The 17,402-nt window shown below is 43.5% G+C and overlaps 1 protein-coding gene across 1 annotated transcript in view; it reads right to left on the reverse strand.

Moving 5' to 3' along the window:
• ABTB2 (ankyrin repeat and BTB domain containing 2) overlaps positions 1–17,402 on the reverse strand; it is a 145,253-nt gene that overhangs the window by 37,816 nt on the left and 90,035 nt on the right. The window contains exons 2-3 of the mRNA XM_009564432.2: positions 14,607–14,753; positions 11,146–11,356 (exon numbers count right to left, since the gene is read on the reverse strand). Coding sequence (XP_009562727.2) covers positions 11,146–11,356; positions 14,607–14,753 — 358 coding nt within the window. The remainder of the gene's footprint in view (positions 1–11,145; positions 11,357–14,606; positions 14,754–17,402) is intronic.

The raw sequence follows: 17,402 nt of genomic DNA on the forward strand, positions 1-17,402 counted from the left end.
CCATGGGCAGGGACATCTCTCACTGTATCAGGTTACTCAAAGCCTCATCCAACCTGGCCTTGAACACCTCCAGGGATGGGGCATCCCAAAATCCTTTGGGCAACCTGTGCCAGTGTCTCACCAACCACATAGGAAAAAAATTCTTCTTAATATCTGAGCTAAAGCTCCTCTCCTTCAATTTAAAACCATTCTCCCTCATTTTATCCCTGCATACCCCGATCAAGAGTCCCTCCCCAGCTTTCCTGGAGCCACCCTTTAAGTACTGGAAGCTGCTCTTAAGGTCTCCCTGAAGTCATGGCAGTACATGCACTCACAGGTATAGAACAAAGAAGTACCAAGTGCCCGATTCTCCTTTAGAAAAGGGAGCAAAGCATAGAGACAGCAATTTAGGATTACCCCAGGGAAAGCTTAGTTTCTAATCTCCAGGAGGTCAAAGAGAAAGAATGGGTTTTGCTATTATCATAAATTATACCTAGAAACATTTACTCTCCAGAAGAGCTTAGCTTTTAGTTCTCTGTTACCAAGATGTCAGGAACAATAAGAGCAGAAACCCTAACAATCTGCCAGCCCTGGCTGCCGCACAGCTAAAGCTCAAATTATGTCTTTATTTAATGTGGCCTTTGCTAAAGCACGGGCTAACTTCTTCCTCAGGAAACAGGCAAGTTCTGTGAGCAATGGTTTGTAATTTAGTCCAATAGGAAATCATATTAACTTCAACTGGAAACGACAATTACTGAAAAAGAAGAACCTTGTTGGCTTGTAACCATCATCGTTCTTTGCTCAGAACCTTTCCTCCACTGCTCTTTACCTAAATCAGCGATAAGAGCACTACTACATTGGTATCACAATACTGTCTGTAAGGATCTATGCCTAGGAAAAATGGAGACAGGCAGATATTAAATGACAGCAAACCAGCAAATGTCAAGTAGAGAAATTCAGACTCTCGGTCAATCCTCTACTATTTCACTGCCTGAAAGGTGGTTGTTATGGTTTTGACCCAGCTCGGCTCAATTTGGCAGCTAAAATGTAAGCAGTTGTGATCCCAGTTCCCTTCCCCCAAGCCAGGAAAAGGGAAACTTGATGATCTTGGAGGTCTTTTCCAACCTAGTGATTCTGTGAAATGAGAGAAAAAAAGTAGTAGTAGTAATAATAATAATAATAATAAATATATACAAATATATGAAATTGTGCCACTTTCCCCCATGAGTATGTCACCACAGATGCTGCAGAACAGGCATAAGGAAAGGTCCTGGCTGGATTCAGTGGCAGGAGGGAACTGGGGAATTCAGGAATGCATGGATCTGAGATCAGGGCAAAAGGACAGACAAGGTCCTCATTGGACGTTGGTCATTAAAGAAGATCGTGATCCCTCAGTTTTATACCTAAGTGTGATGTATATAGGATGGAATACTCTCTGGCAGTTTTGCGTCCCCTGTCCTGTCTGCTCCTCCCTCTTTTGCCCCTTTCATTTATGGCATTCCACCAACTTGAGGATGACCTTTGTCTCCACAAGGATAGATGAAAGCAATGCCTTTCTGCATGCCAATGCTCTGTGTTCCTGCTTACAGAGAGAAACACTGTCTGAAAAATGTGTAGTTAACTTTCAGAAAACGAAGTTACTTAGACAAGGCTAGGCTAGAGTCAGAAAACCATTCTACTTTAGATCAAACCAGAACAGGTGAAAAAAGAAGCCAGAAGACCTTGTCTCATTCTTTCTGTGTTTCTATAACGCCTTTTTAGCAAAATATGCTGTAACAGTTTTGTTTTAAATTTTTTTTCTGGATTATTTTCTCTTCATTTTTGATGCTGGCTTGCTGCTTCGTCTTCTCCCCATGTAACAGCAAACAACAAACAATATCCAACACAGGGTGCCTACAGGCGTGTCAAGGCTGGCATGGGAAGGCAGTCTCTGCTCTCCATGCAGTCTGCTCAGTGCTGTCCCATTTTCATAGAATCATTAAGGTTGGAAAAGACCTTTAAGATCATCAAGTCCATTGTTAGCTCAACAACACCGTGCCTACTAAACCATGTCACAAAGTGCCACATCTACACGTTTTTTGAACACCTCCAAGGATGGTGATTCCACCACTCCCCTAGGCAGCCCATTCCAATGCTTCACCACTTTTTCAGGAAGAAATATTCCTAATATCCAATCTAAACCTATTTTCTATATAGTGAGATTCTCTTCCTTGCAATTTTGTGGAGAATTTAAATAACCTATGTTTGTACCACACCCCTGCTCCAATACATCAAGATCAGAAGATACAGGCTACTTTGGAAACACTCCAGCCACACTACAAATTGCTTACAGGCAGCAGGATGGAAGAAAGGCTCATCTTCCCCAGGTGCGAGATAGGCAGACTTAAAAAGCATCGAGTGGTGTTTGTTTATACAAACAACATAAAAGACACGGGGGGGAAATTCAGAGTAGACAGCATTGCCAGCTTCAGCAGGTGCCCTTGGATGAATTAGATCCTCAGGGACAGCAGGGAATTCCCTTCACTGCTGCCAGGGTTACCCCTCATGTTCTCATTTTGCAATCTTTTAATTAAAAAGAAGTGAACAATAGAGAAAATTACGAGACTTAAAAATACCTCAACAGATGATGCCAGGCAGGAATGCATCCAGGAATCCCAAAATAACTACTGTCACCTATTGACTTTAATGTGACCTGGTTTTAACTCACTTCACATATCCAATGCTGTGACGCTCAGAGTGTGTTGGGACACACATATGCGGAGTGATAAACAAACAAAAATGTTTCATCCTAAACCTCTCTCCAGCCCTTCAGGTAGGATACAAGGGGCACGTACGGTAGATTCTCACTAGCAGGGGATTCGACTCTTTTGGCAGGTCAGTCATTGCTAAGTGGTTCTGCTTTTATCTGGCTACGTGTTACTGCTGCAATGTGTGCTGAGATGTCACCATACAGAGCAGGATGGGGAAAAGGTGTTCACCCCAAGTGTGATAAAGCTACTGACTCCTCCTGTTAAGTGACATTTGTGCTCAGTTCTCAAAACTGGAGAAGATATTCAAGATACTGCTTCCTTCCAGTACTTAAAGGGGGCCTACAGGAAAGCTGGGGAGTGGCTCTTGATTAGGGAGTGCAGGAATAGGATGAGGGGGAATAGTTTGAAGCTGAAAGAAGGGATATGTAAATGACATATTAGGAAGACATGTTTTCCTGTGAGGGTGGTGAAGCACTGACACAGGTTGCCCAGAGCAGTGGTGGCTGCCCCAACCCTGGAGAGATGTTCAAGGCCAGGTTGGATGAGGCTTTGAGCAGCCTGATCCAGCGGGAGATGTCCCTGCCCCAGTCCCTGGGTGGAACTGGATGGGCTTTGAGGTCCATTCCAACCCATTCTATGATTTTATGATTCAATTCAGTATGGGCTCAATAAATACATAAATCTGCCTAAGTCAGGACCAGCACTGCCAATGAACGGGTAATTTTAGTCAGTAGTTACACACTGATTGTAGCTTAATGACCTCTGAAACAGGGAATTCACTGCATCTTCCTTGTGGATGAGTATCTCAAAATCACGATTAAGTGTGACATTAACTGGTCAAAGTCCAAAACAGTCAAAAATACATGGTAACGGCTTCTCTCCTTAGCATTGGTGAAGGAAGATGATCACATCTGTTTATAGTTGCCTTACTCTTCTAATAAATCTACCAAACTAATCTTTCATCAACAGCAAATAGACTTTTTTCTTTAAAACAAAGAGGGGCACATTTTTAAGTCCACTTTGAACAAGAAATGCCATGATAGTCACAGTCCAATGTGAAGCTTCTTTCTGTTTCTCCATATTTAATCAGTACATTCATAACAAAATCAATGGGATTATTGCGTCAGGGTAGGATTGGAATGTGCTCACTGACACTTCTTTCCATAATTACTCCACTGGCTTTGGATTTAAGTACTGTTAAACATGAATGTATGATTACAACATAATTCTCTCAAGGCACATGAATCAGGGTCTAGGTTTATTATTCCTATATACTTATCCTTGACTGGTGAGGCAGCTGTAGACAGAATAGAAAGATATTAAGATCTCTCAGATGAGAGATCACAAAACTTATTTCATTGCAGCCCTTTTCATATAGAAAGCTCGTAGAACTAAGTGTATCAAGTTCTGTTCCTGATGTGGCATGGTAACAATGGGATATGGCTGTAAAATAAAAGAATTCAGACATAAATATATTATATTTGAATTGGGAAAGGCTAGGGCGCAGATAAATCTAAAAGACAGACAATGATGTAGTTATTGCACTTAATAAAATTCCATAAACCTGCAGTTAAAAAAAGCAGAGGGGGAAAAAAGCTTCATGACAGATCAATGAGAGTTTGGAAACATCCATCTGGAGAAAAGATTTATCTTGAAAACCAGCAGTGATACTCCACTGCGATGGTGAGGATGCAGTTCAAGCAAAGAGGTCTCGGCAGCAGATTCTGTAGGCTATTCCTGATTTTCCTTCCTTTTCTGCCAGTTGGATGCCCATGCAACACAGAGCAACACCTTCTGGAGACAATTCACATCGATTACTGGGATGTTAGTATGCTCTTTAATATGAATGAATCTATAACATTGTCTAAATTTGATCCATACGACCAAATCACTCCCGTCTCAAGCAATTTCAGAATGAACATTTGGTTGTGCCAGGCAGTTTATGAACACAAGGGAAGAAAGCAACTAACCATGACGGAATGAGCTGAAGGTCCTAATTATTCCTAATGATGCACCTAGAGATCATTAAGTAAATAGGTGCTAAGTAAGAGCGAAGTAATGCTTTCTCAAAACATGAAATTTAGATGTGATGAAGAGGCTGTTTTCATCTGACTGTCACTGGAGATTTAGAAATAGCCATAGCACTGGGGTTTTGTTTTGCTTCAGTCACTGCAAGACCCTTGATAGGGACATTCATCAGAAGGCTCTTGAAAGTAGTAGGAAAGCAGATGCACAAACTACTCGGAGACTATTTTTCTCTGATTTATGTGAAGACAGACTGAATTTTATAAAGTACAAGAGATATCATGCGCTGCTGCTCTGCTCAGTCTGATCTGAGGATGAGTATTGGAGTCTGAGAGTATAATAAGCCAAGACGCAAACTTGAACACCACTGAGGTATGGGATGCTTGGACAGGATTTTGACGCTGTACCAGGAACTCAGGAACTATTATTTTAGGCACATCTCTAGTTTCCATGCTAGCCAGAGTAAATCTGGATTGTATGCCACAAGACAAAAACGCAGATTTATAGAATATTTTGGGTTGGAAGGGACCTTAAAGCCCATGCAGTTCCAACCCTCTGCCATGGGCAGGGACACCTCCCACTGGATCAGGCTGCCCAAGGCCCCATCCAGCATGGCCTTGAACACCTCCAGGGATGGGGCAGCCACAGCTTCCCTGGGCAACCTGTGCCAGGGCCTCCCCACTCTCATGGTGAAGAAACTCCTCCTTATGCCTAGTCTAAATCTGCCCCGCTCTGGTTTATACCCATTGCTCCTCGTCCTATCACTAGAAGCCTTTGTGAACAGTCCCTCCCAAGCTTTCTTGTAGCCCCTTCAGGTAAAGGAAGGTTACTGTAAGGTCTCCCTGGACCCTTCTCTTCTCCAGGAAAATCAAGCATTCTAGCTAATGATGATTTAAAACAATAGCTCAGGTATTGTAAGAATATAGCATTTGAGCAAATAACACTCAAAACCAGCATGGAATAGCTACAATCTTTTCTCCTGGCAGCACATATGCATTTTTCATCCTTTCCCAACAAATAATATTCCAGAGCAGACATTGCTAGAAATAGTCCATGCAGAGAAAACCCAAGCTCAGCTCCTTCCCCCGTCCTGCCCATCTAATATGGCACAGGAGAGTAGGCACTAAACCATTTTCTCCTGCTTGACCCTACTGAAAAATATACTTATCCATGACCCCTGTATCACATTAGGTAACAGATGTAATGGGAGGACTTGGAGCAGAAAAAAATCTATACCCCCTTTGAACCTTGTAAATAAAAGCACCCATCCAGCTGAAAGCAGAATGAGCAGCAGCCTTTCAGAAGGATTTCACGCAACTAGGGAGAAAACAAGTGACCTCTGTTTTTTTCACAATCACATCACAAACCAGAATCCTCTAGAGAAGCAGAAAATCTGAAGGATCAAGCCTTCTAGATGCCTGCACATGGAAAACAGAATGGAGCTTTCTCTTCTCCTATAAGTTGGCCCTCTCTGCAATTGTGGTTGGCTTCTTGCGGTGTCCACAGCTTTTTCCAGCGGAAGAGCCATGAATTTCGATCAACTGGGCAAGCTCCAAATTTTACTGTTGGCAATTGACAAATCCTACATCAGCTTTGGAATTTCATGAGCGATATACTGGATTTTCACTGACAGAGTCAGATGGGTACAGCCTGTGTGCTTCTGCTGATGTAAATTGCTTCGTTGACATTTGGAATAAAACAATGCACCAGTAAACTCAGACAATGTGTAAAACCGGGCACGTCTGCAACATAGATAGCTCAGGAAAGTCTGACACGGCCAGATCTGTGGGTACTGATGGATGAGCCCAGAATTGCTTTTAGAATGTTCTACAGACCAACAGCGTCAACAGTAGGCAAATGCAATTATAGCTTTTTTTAACAGGGTAGTTGGAAGAGGAGTAATCTCAGCCTACCAAAGACACACAGATGATCAGCCATGCAAGGAAACAGGATCTAAATTTCCCTCCCTATTTTTAGGTATTAGATCATGCTCTTTTTCCTACAAGAAATTCTGTACCAACACAAGATAACCAAACAGAGATAGGTGAGAGCAGTCAATGGCTTCTACACCCAGCTTTAAGGCTGGACTGCCATCTTGGCCCATTCACCTGAGGTAGACTAGTCCACCCAGCTGGAAAATGAGACCATAAAATGGACCGATTTGTGCTCTATGGGGAGCAGATAAGTATCACTGAGAGAGCATTCTTTCCTTGACACACCATTAAAAACAAGACAAAAGCTTTTATATTCCACTTGGGAAAAAGTGAAGAAGGGATAAGAAACTTCATTTACCTTTGGATGGCCCTTCTCAAGTTGCAGCATCCCAAACAATCCCAGCAAACTCACTCAGTTGCTCTGGGACATGATCTCACACTGCAGAGTGCTTCCAAGCGCAGCCAGCCTGACATAAGCAACGGGAAATAACCCAGAGTAGAAACAGAGCAGAGAGAGGGAGTGCCACGCGTCTGCTTACTCTTCATGGTCCAAAACCACATTGTCTGAACTCTGACATAATACAAACTATGATCTCTGAGAAACAAAAAAATCTTATTGCCCAGTAGAGCTGCTTTTTTTTTGCAGCACCAAGGCAATTGTGCTCTCTGATGGCAGAGACAGCTCTTAGCCTTTGGGCAGTCAGGTGTATCCTTACTGAGCAAAGCAGCTCATTCTTCACCTCAGGATAGAATTTGTTTGCCAAAATACTGCACAAGTGGCACTCTGCATTTGCAAAACACCTCCTCAGGTGGCTTATTTGACACCAAACGGTGGATGGTCTACTGCCCATGCAGCAAATAAGGACATTTGGGGGTTCCAAGTGGGTCAGGGTTTGGTCAGACAGCAAGCAGCTGCAGCTCTTGTGGAAACATTTCAAATGTTTTGCTCATGACACCTGGGTGCTTCATCTCTAGAACCATAAGTCATGAAGGCTGGAAAAAACCTCTAAGATCAATCAGTCCAATCATCAGCCCAATACCACTGTGCCTACTAAACCATGTCCCAAAGTGCCACATCTACATGCTTTTTGAACCCCTCCAAGGATGGAGACTCCACCACTGCCCTGGGCAGCAGGTTGCAATGCTTCACCACTCTTTCGATAAAGAATTTCTTCCTAATGTCCAATCAAAACCTCCTCTGGCACAAGTTGAGGCCATTTCCTCTCACTCTGTCACTTGTTAATTGGGAGAAGAGACCAGCACCCACCCTGCTACAACCTCCTTTCATGTAACTGTAGAGAGCAATGAGGTTTCCTCTCAGCCTCCTCTTCTCCAGGCTAAACAACCCTAGTTTCATCAGCTGCTCCTCACTACACTTGTGCTGCAGGTAAGACTCTCTAATTCTGCCTCCTCTCCTTCTTCTGCTTCAATTACTTTACCTGGAAATAAGTATCAGAACCAGGTATATCCTACCCACAGATTTTCCATAGTTCCAATCTATCAGTATTCTTAATCATTCACACACTGGAGGCCAAAGCAGAAAGCTCCTCTATCTGCCATGCTCTAGTGAGATGCCTACTCCCACCCGACTCCTGCAGGACTCTCCAGTTTAGCCACTTCAGTTCTTTGGTTGCTAAAGTTTTTAGCCTTGATAAGGCACACAGCTTCTAGGAGTTTAAACTGTCTGCGTTCGTTGGGGTGCCCCGACTATCTAGATGCAAGTGTGTAGTTGCAGAAACATCTAGATGTGGCACTTGGAGGCCTGGTTTAGTAGCAACAGTGGTGTTGGGCTGATGGTTGGACTGGATGATCTTAGAGGTCCTTAATGACTCTGTGATTCTACACCTTGTATAGTTTCCTGCAGGATATGTTCAGAAGCTCGGCAAGGTTTTTTAAAGCCCTTTATGGCCTATGACACCCTCCACTGGGCATGGTTTCAGAACTTGAATTCTATACTTGCCTTTGTGTTGAACTGAAGAACAGCAAAGGCCTCCCAGAACCAACAGTGTTATGATTTCTACAGCACTTCGTTTTGCAGCGTGACACACACACAGAGCTCATAGACAACAGAAAGCCAAGCAAGGTGGACAGTAGGTCAGGTCTCTAGATGTACTGAACAACTGCAATGCCACTGAATCAATGCGGCTCACAGATCTTCCCAAAATCAGGTTTCACCAAATCTGCAATTCTAACAGCCTCTCTTTGCTAAATTTAAGATTAAATACTAATAGTTTTATACAGCAACCTCAAAACTGAAGCATGGGTAAACGCAGAATAGGTCAGCGTTCTCGTCCTTGTTTGTGACCGAGATTTTTTTCAGTACAAAACAAATGGGGATTGAAGTGCACAAAACAAGTATATTCCAGAGCGAGAGCATAAATGCACAAAAGAGCAATGCAGAGTTTGCAGCTGATTTAGCACAGCTCAGGAAAGAATAAAAGAACTGGGCTGCACAGCTTTGCCAAGGCACATTAGGTGAATCACTGCCCTCATCTATCATGCCACGAGTCCGGCATCTCACACGCAGCCTCAGCCATCTCTCCTCTTAAGCTAGGGAGGAATAAACTATCTCTGGTATAAAGTGCTGCTAGCAGTATTTATCCCACTGGCTATGCTAAATAACACGTGCAGAGGTCGATAGAGCAAAAGACATACAAACACATCTTGTAGCAAGTGAAAGGTAGGGTTGGATGTTCATTTTTCTGGTGTAATAGGCAGTATTAATTTCATTTCCAGATTTCATAAACATTTCAAAGCCAACTGTTTAACCCAATAGTCCTCAGGTTCTGTCTATTTCCCCCAATGTCAGTTTTTGCTCCATTTTAATACATCCTCTTTAATTTCCTTTACTGTTAAGTACTGGTCAGAAAATATGGCAGAAATTTCCCTTACACCAGCTGTTATAGGATCTAGTGTGGATTTTAAAACAGAATAGAGTTGCAGCCTGCATTCAAACAAAACTCCAGTGAACCATGTGAAAATCATTGTTTGGGAGCAATTGGAGAGATAACCGCACTCCCGATTTAACTCATTTATTATCCTCAGTGTACAAAACAAGTAGCTGTAGTAACATCATTATCCTGAGAGCACTAAAAAGAACAAAACACAAAATAGAAAGCTTAATCTATGTTTCTGATAAAAGCTGCTCAGCAGCTTCAGCTGTGCAACTGTGGGAACCAGTGGTGCGACTTTACAGAATCTGGCCTCATGAAAACTCTTTTTTTGCACAGTGTGCAAACATGAAATGCAAAATAAACCACTTTGCACCAGGTAGGGCACTGGATTACGATTAATGAACCTTAAATTAGGGAGCTACCAATGGGCTCAGAGTTGCGTAGCTGTGCCTCTTCCTATTTTATTCAACTTCCCTTAACTCATAGAAACATAGAATAGTTTGGGTTGGAAGGGACCTTAAAGACCATCTAATTCCAACCCCTCTGCCATGGGCAAGGACATGTCCCTCTAGATCAGGCTGCCCAAGGCCCCATCTAGCCTGGCCTTGAACACCTCCAGGGATGGGGCATCCACAATTTCTCTGGGCAATCTGGGCCAGTATCAGGAGCACCGGACTGCCCTGACTTCTCAGATATGGTGAATTTCGCATTTAGGTAAGATTGCTCAAATAAATACAAAATCGGCTATGTATTTCAGATTGGTAAAATCTAACAGGTCCAGAGGGGCCTGGGTCTCCCTGCAGGATGCCAACTATCAGACTGCCTTTGAGCTGAGGAACAGGAGCTGCCTGACCTGTCAAGGAACTCAGCTTGTGGCCAGGGCTCTCAGGTTCCTCAGCTCTCCGCTGCCACCAGCCTGCCAGGCAGCCTGCCAAGGAGCTGGGCAGGAAGAAAACCAGGGAGGTTTCTAACAGAAAAAACATCCCACTGGAAAATTTCTGACCCACTCTAATAATGGGCTTACTTTCAGAGTCAGTTAGGATGCTGGCAGAAGGTAGGGAGACTCGCTGCATTTTCTGTTTAGTTACTGGCTTCCTACATAAATTTCTTTCTATACAGACAAACAGCATTAACTGAAGTAATCCTTAAGAAGACATTCATAAATCCTTTCAACCCTCTGCACGGCAAATGACACTGCTTTTCCCAAGAACGATGGCAACTGTTAATTGGCGCTATTCAGAAGGTAAGATTTTCTTTGGTAAGGGTCTTTACTGCTTTAGGCAACCACATGTACTTTTGGCAGCGTCTCTAGACAAGACTTGTTGGCAGCATACAGTATATGCCTCGCTCGGAAAGACTGCATGAAAAAACAGCTCACTTTCCAGTTCCAATTCCAAGGCTTCATAAACTTGGCAAGGCTGACACCCTAATCCGGCCTGACTGCAGGAATAGCTGATGCCTGATAGGTAGCATCCCACAAAGCTGCCTGAGCTGACCAGGCACACAGTTACTCTACACAAGGAGACCTTCTTAGCCCAATTCCCAGCTGACCAACCTACATACCGTTCATTGTTCAGGGTCATTCTCGGAGGGTCAAGGTTGGGGTTCTCCATGGACTCCATCTGAGGACAGCGTAGGAAGTAGTAGAGGGTGTGGAGAGCATCAGGGGACCAGGAGATGGGTTGCTGCTGCCGGGTTTGCCGAATAGGGCTCATTCCTGGGCGGATGGTGTTCAAGCACTGCATGTGGTGCATCGCTCGCGATACCAAATCACCTGCACAAAGAGAAAGAATGCAAAAGTATCTCCTTACTATGCATCCACAGCCCTATTGAGAACACTTTTTGAACTAAATAAAATCTCTCATAGCTAAAGAAATGTCTTTTGTGTGCACAGACTCTTTTTCCTCCACATAAGGTGTTCTCAAGCTGCCACTCTGCAGGTTGCTGCATGGGAAATTTAACTTCCTCTCAAATTACAAGTTGTTAGAAAACGTAAACAAATCTAGAATGAAACTTTTCTCAGCCACCACACATTCAGAAAAACAGCTTTACAGTGATTTTTCCAGCCAGTTTTATTGCTGGTTTTCTCCTCTTTCCAACCATGTAAACCAATTTCTTGCTGGCCCACAAAAATTACTTTGTAAAATAAATGTCGACTGCCCGACCTGGGCGCACAGCTTGCACAAGGCAAATCCAGTTACACCAGTACAAATACTTTACTGTCATAGTTGACATGACCATTTTATGTTATGAGGTTGCTACTATTTCTTTCAACTAGGTGATGACGTTCTGCCCTCGCACCCAGGCACTTGTGACGAATGATGTTATGTTCAATACTGAAATCCCTTCTTCTAGGAGTCTGCTTCTTTCATTCTCACTTTAACTGCAAGGTTCTCCAGAATAACAAGACCTGACTCTCTCATTAAAAAGCCAATCTCTATCATGCTGACTGTCACAAGCCTTGCCAGAAATTTGCCCCTGAGCCTTGTAAGAAGCTCAATCCGGGAGCTTTCTAGGTTGCTCAGTCCTCTTGGTGTTTGAACTCGAGCCAGCCTGCCTCTGTGTCAGAGTACTGGTAGGCTTGAGGAAGCCTGGAGGAAGGCAACCCATATTACACAGTCTCTACTCAGAAAAGATATTAAGACTGCAGATTTTTAAAGATCTCACAGCGTGATGACCCCAAGACAGCAGCTATGCAGCCACAGAAAGCTGCTCTTTGTGTAAGAAGCTTCCTTTGGGCACACCCTGTTTACTCTCCTTTTATTGTGGTGCATTAAAAACTCTCAAGAGCTTTGCAATAAAGGCTTCAGACACTACATCTTTGTGACCACCCTACCAGTGAGCTGAAACATTACTATAGATTACTATACATAGCCAGGATCTATTTTTTCCTTGGGAGAATCCTCTTTTGCTTTTTGTTTCTCGGTCTCCTAAAATTCTCACAGGAAATGTTACTCTATTGTGTCCTATAGTTACAATACTGGGAAAGGATGGAACTGAAATAGTCGCCCCATCACAAAGCTGGTTCCTGAGAGAGTGCCCTGAACTCAGCCACGCCACATATGAATTAGTCACACCTCCCTCTGAAATTCTTAGGAAGTTATTTGTTCATTCATATCTAAGAGAAATATGCTGAATTTGCCAAACAACCTCCAGCTGAACTCATGGAGTTCTGGTGTTACCCAGGTAAGAGAGAAACCCCCCACAAAGCTTCTGTATGTCTAAACATGACAACGGTATTAGAGGTTCAGATGATAGAATTGCAGAATGGTTTGGATTGGAAGGGACCTTAAAGATCATCAACTCCCCTGCCATGGGCAGGGACACCTTCCACTGGATCAGGTTGCTCAAAGCCCCACCCAGCCTGGCCTTGAACACCTCCAGCGCTGGAGCAGCCACTTCTCTGGGCAACCTGCTCCAGTGCCTCACCACCCTCACAGGAAAACCTTTCTTTCTAAGATCTAACCTAAATCTCCCCTCTTTCAGCTTAAAAATATTCCTCCTCATCCTATCCCTGCACTCCCTGATCAAGAGTCTCTCCTCAGCTTGCCTGTAGCCCTTTTATGTACTGGAAGGCTTCTATAAAGTCTCTCCAGAGCCTTCTCTTACCCAGACTGAACAAGCCCAACTGTCTCAGGCTTTACTCCTATGTGAGGTTCTCCAGCCCTCAAATCATCTTCATGGCCTCCTCTGGACTTGCTCCAACAGCTCCATGTCCTCCCTGTGCTGAGGACTGCAGAAGTGAATGCAGGACTCCATGTGAGGTCTCACCAGAGCAGAGCAGGAGATCATCAGAGCATTAAAAGCCCCACTTTGCAACATCAAACTATGGCACTCATTTGTTGCACAGTACATTCAGTTTAGGAACCCACTTCAGAACAGAAAAACCTTCTAACATCTCTGCCTTTCCACTTTGGTAGCTCCTGACTCTCCAGGATGTAACCATTTTATGAGACTATCATGACTCTAGTGCTGGTAGTAACACAGAAGTCTGCACAGTTATAGCAGAAATGCATCTGGAATTCAAATTTTCATCTCAGAATAACGTTCCTTCTCCTTCGCACACTCACTCTCTTTATTTTTCTGGCAACGTGCAGCAACTTTTTTTTTTTTTTTAAAAAGGGAAAGTAGGCAACTGTATCAGGAGATCTATTCACTAGATGTAATGACCAAGTTGGCCAAAGCAGGGACGGGGGAAGAGAGAGAGAGAGAGGAAGCTGTATTCAATCTCAGCCCCATGCTACAAATGTTCTCTTGTGTTCCAGGATAAATAGAGGTGTGTTGAAGGAATTTGAAAACCTCAAATTAAGGCAGGTTGCAAAATAAATGGTGAAACCCACAAGCTCCTTGCTGGCCCTGATGTTCATTAGCATTCAGATGGTGGAGACTAAGAAAGTGATGCCAGCAGAAAAGTTGCAAGGGAAAAGTAGACCAGGAAAACACAAATCATTTTTGTTTACTTTAAAGGGGCTTTGTGAATAGTTTAGGAATGGAACATTTCATTTGGTTAGCATTAAAGAAGAAGGTTTTGAACAAATTTTTGTTACCAAAGTGCTCTCAGATTTTTTCCCTTCGCTTTTTTTTTTTGTTTTTTTAAGTAACCAAAAAGCTTTTCCTTGAATATCCTGCACCCTTGACATTTCCACTGCACAAACACTAATAAAGAGAACCCTCTTCACCACCTGAGGGAAGTGCTACTGCTGTGTTCTACAGATGTAGAAGAAAGTCTGCAGAGGCATCAAGGCAATAGCATTCATCTTCTGTTGGCACTGACACCCCTAACTACCAAAAGGCTAGAAAAGCCACATCTCCAAGGTGAATTAGTAGTCTAATGCTGAAGTAGTCTAATGAAACAACCTGATTTTCATAAACAGCACCACGAGACAATTAAACCTTACACAATGTTAGCCAAGTACCGCTTGCACTGTCAACAATGGCAACACTCCCACTGACCTCAATAGTGGAGGCACTGGCTCTCCTGCCTCACTGAAAGAAACCCACATTTGGTTACATCCAAGACTTACTCAGTTCAGAGATGCTTCCAACGCAAGTTGCCAACAGAGACTGCTCTAAAGTTCGGAGTTCCAGCTGGGCATAAGCATCTGCCCGTCCATCGCTGCACAGAGTGCCATCGTTGTATGGGCTAAAGGAGGCGGGCAGAGACAGCACACCTGGGGATGAGAGCAAACAGTCCGGTTACGAGTGAAGTTATGGGAGTGGAAAAGCAAGATGCTCTAGTGATAGGAGCGATAAGGAACTTGAACACGTTCACATCTCTCTGGGGTCTTGTGGTCTTTTGAACAGTTCAAATCAAATCAAACAGTGCTGTAAATACCATTAGAATGGCTGAAACAGTGAAACTTCGCTCCAGGGAGTATGGCTGGATGTTTCTACAGCCTTTCAAAACTAGAAACAAATTGCAGTTGAGATAAAACTACACTAAAAGCTTTAGTGAAGTCTCTCCTATTGTTTATACAACAACTCAGCTGTGCACACGCAGCTGTATGCAGATTGCGAGATATAAGCGCCTCATTTCTAGAGGTGTGGAAGATAACCTCAAATCCATCTAAGGTAAACGGTATAATAGCTGCAATCTTTGCAACCCTGAAAACAAAAACCATGGGCTTTGCCAGTTCTTTGAACCTGCATGTGGTTTCAAACGCGCAGACTGTGGTTTCTACATGTATGAACCTTTGGATGTGCCAAACTACACCCACAAGTTTTGAGGCTGCATATATTTTCACCACTATAAATGACCACTCTATGAAGAAGAGAGATTAGATGGATAATTACGCTGCACATAAGCATTCACACCACACACACCCCTTCCATTTTATCTTCTTGCACACATGAGCATTAAATGCAGAGGAACTGTACAGAACAATGGATTTGTAAGCAGTTTTGTGTAATTATTGGAATCCCATCCTACTTTGCACATATCCCTAGAACTCATGTGTGTAATCGGCAAGTTAGAGACCATTTGGGTGCATTGGCTGGGAACTGGCAGTGACAACCAGGGATCACAGAATGGTTTGGATTGGAAGGGACCTTAAAGCTCATCCAGTTCCACTCCCTGCCATGGGCAGGGACACCTCTCACTGGATCTGGTTGCTCCAAACCCCATCCAGCCTGGCCTTGAACACCTCCAGGGATGGGGCAGCCATAACTTCTCTGGGCAACCTGTGCCAGTGCCTCACCACTCTCATAGGAAAGCATTTCTTCCTAATATCTATATAAATCTAATGCTACAAAAAACTTGACATACAGTTTCATGTTGAGAGGCAGGCAGTCTCTAAAAGGGGCAGTCATTCACCTCCCTGCAGTCATCCTTTTCATCTGTTGTCTTTGGTTGAAGACAGCAGATCTGCAGCACATAGAGATCCAAAAAAATATTGCCTTCCCTGCTTTCCTCCCAGAAATCCATTAGTTGAATAGCATCTCTTCAAATTAATGAGCTGAATTTTGTTGCCCTTTGGCCATATGATTGCTCTGGGTGGCAGAGAGAAGGAAGGGTGGAAATGTGACCTCTAGAGCCAAAGTGAGGTGGGGAGCATGGTATGTGTGACTGAAGCTGACATAGGAGAGGGGACCTGTCGGGGCTGAATCTGATGAAACGCAGTGTGAGACCGCATCTAGGGTGCAGGTGGATCCGAAAAGCCTTTTGCAATGCTCCCAGTGTTCCCATACTCTTGTCGCTACCATATTTTAAGTTGTATTCAGTTGGTACCATGGCGGGAAGGGAGGAACTGGATGATCTTCAAGGTCTTCTCCAACCCAAACTATTCCACGATTCTATATTTTTAATTATGAATCTATCATGCAATTCCCCATCCCGAATTTTACTTGATTTCAGGCAAGGACACTTAGAGCCCCAGCTGCCTGCGCTCTTACCCCGCTGCATCCTGTATTTTTTCCAGCTTTGATCCATGTGCAGCCATATGATCTATTCCAGCTTAGACCTACATTTCCTTCCCACCCTCACCCTCTGACCCCTGTTCAGCCTTAGATGTGGAGACGCTTTTCTCCTATGGCAGCGACCTCCTGTCACGTAGGTGCTGTGTATTCTCCTCAAACAAACCCCTGCCAGCTGAACGGCAGTGCATTGTGTACGAGCTTTGTTTCTGCGTCTTGATGTTTTCTTTTGAAATTTCATGCTGAATTGATCTCTCCTACCCTTCTCACATCCTCTTTGCATCCTGCTTGGTGGCAAAGCCAAGGGCTGCATCAAAAACTTCCTGGATAGCTTGAGGATAAGGGAATGATTTATCCCGTTGGGCTTTTTCACTGTACATCACTGTTAGTTAATGGAGAAAACTCTGCCAATGCCCTCTGTAACCTGAATAATTAGGAAGTCGAGCCTTTGGGAGCTAATAGAAGTGATGCATGCAAAGAAGAGCTTGCTTGAAATACACTGGAACCTCCTATGCAGAGCCTAAGCCACTTCCTTTTCCATGTCAAAGCTATGAAAGGATGTTTTAAGACATATGGATTGAATTTACAGCAGAGGGAGAATGAAAATAGACTGATTTGTCAAAAGTTTCAAAAAGAGGCATAGAATTCCACAGAAGCGAAAACAGAAACGGGCAGTTAATTACTGAGCCAGGTTGAGGAGGGAAAAAAAGGGGCACATTTCCTCTGCCAGCCAGTTTCAGTTGGTTCTGTTTTCTAACAAGGAATTAAAAAATAAAGATTTGTAGAATTATTTAAGTTGGCTCACAAATGAAACAACATTTTCTCAGTTAACAGTTTGCCAGGTGCCGTGGGTAAGAGGAAACAGGGAGGATTTATTTACTTGTGGAAAAATTACTCACAGCAGATAG

The sequence above is a fragment of the Cuculus canorus genome, chromosome 5 (assembly GCF_017976375.1).
Source record: "Cuculus canorus isolate bCucCan1 chromosome 5, bCucCan1.pri, whole genome shotgun sequence".
In the NCBI taxonomy this organism is placed as follows: Eukaryota; Metazoa; Chordata; class Aves; order Cuculiformes; family Cuculidae; genus Cuculus; species Cuculus canorus.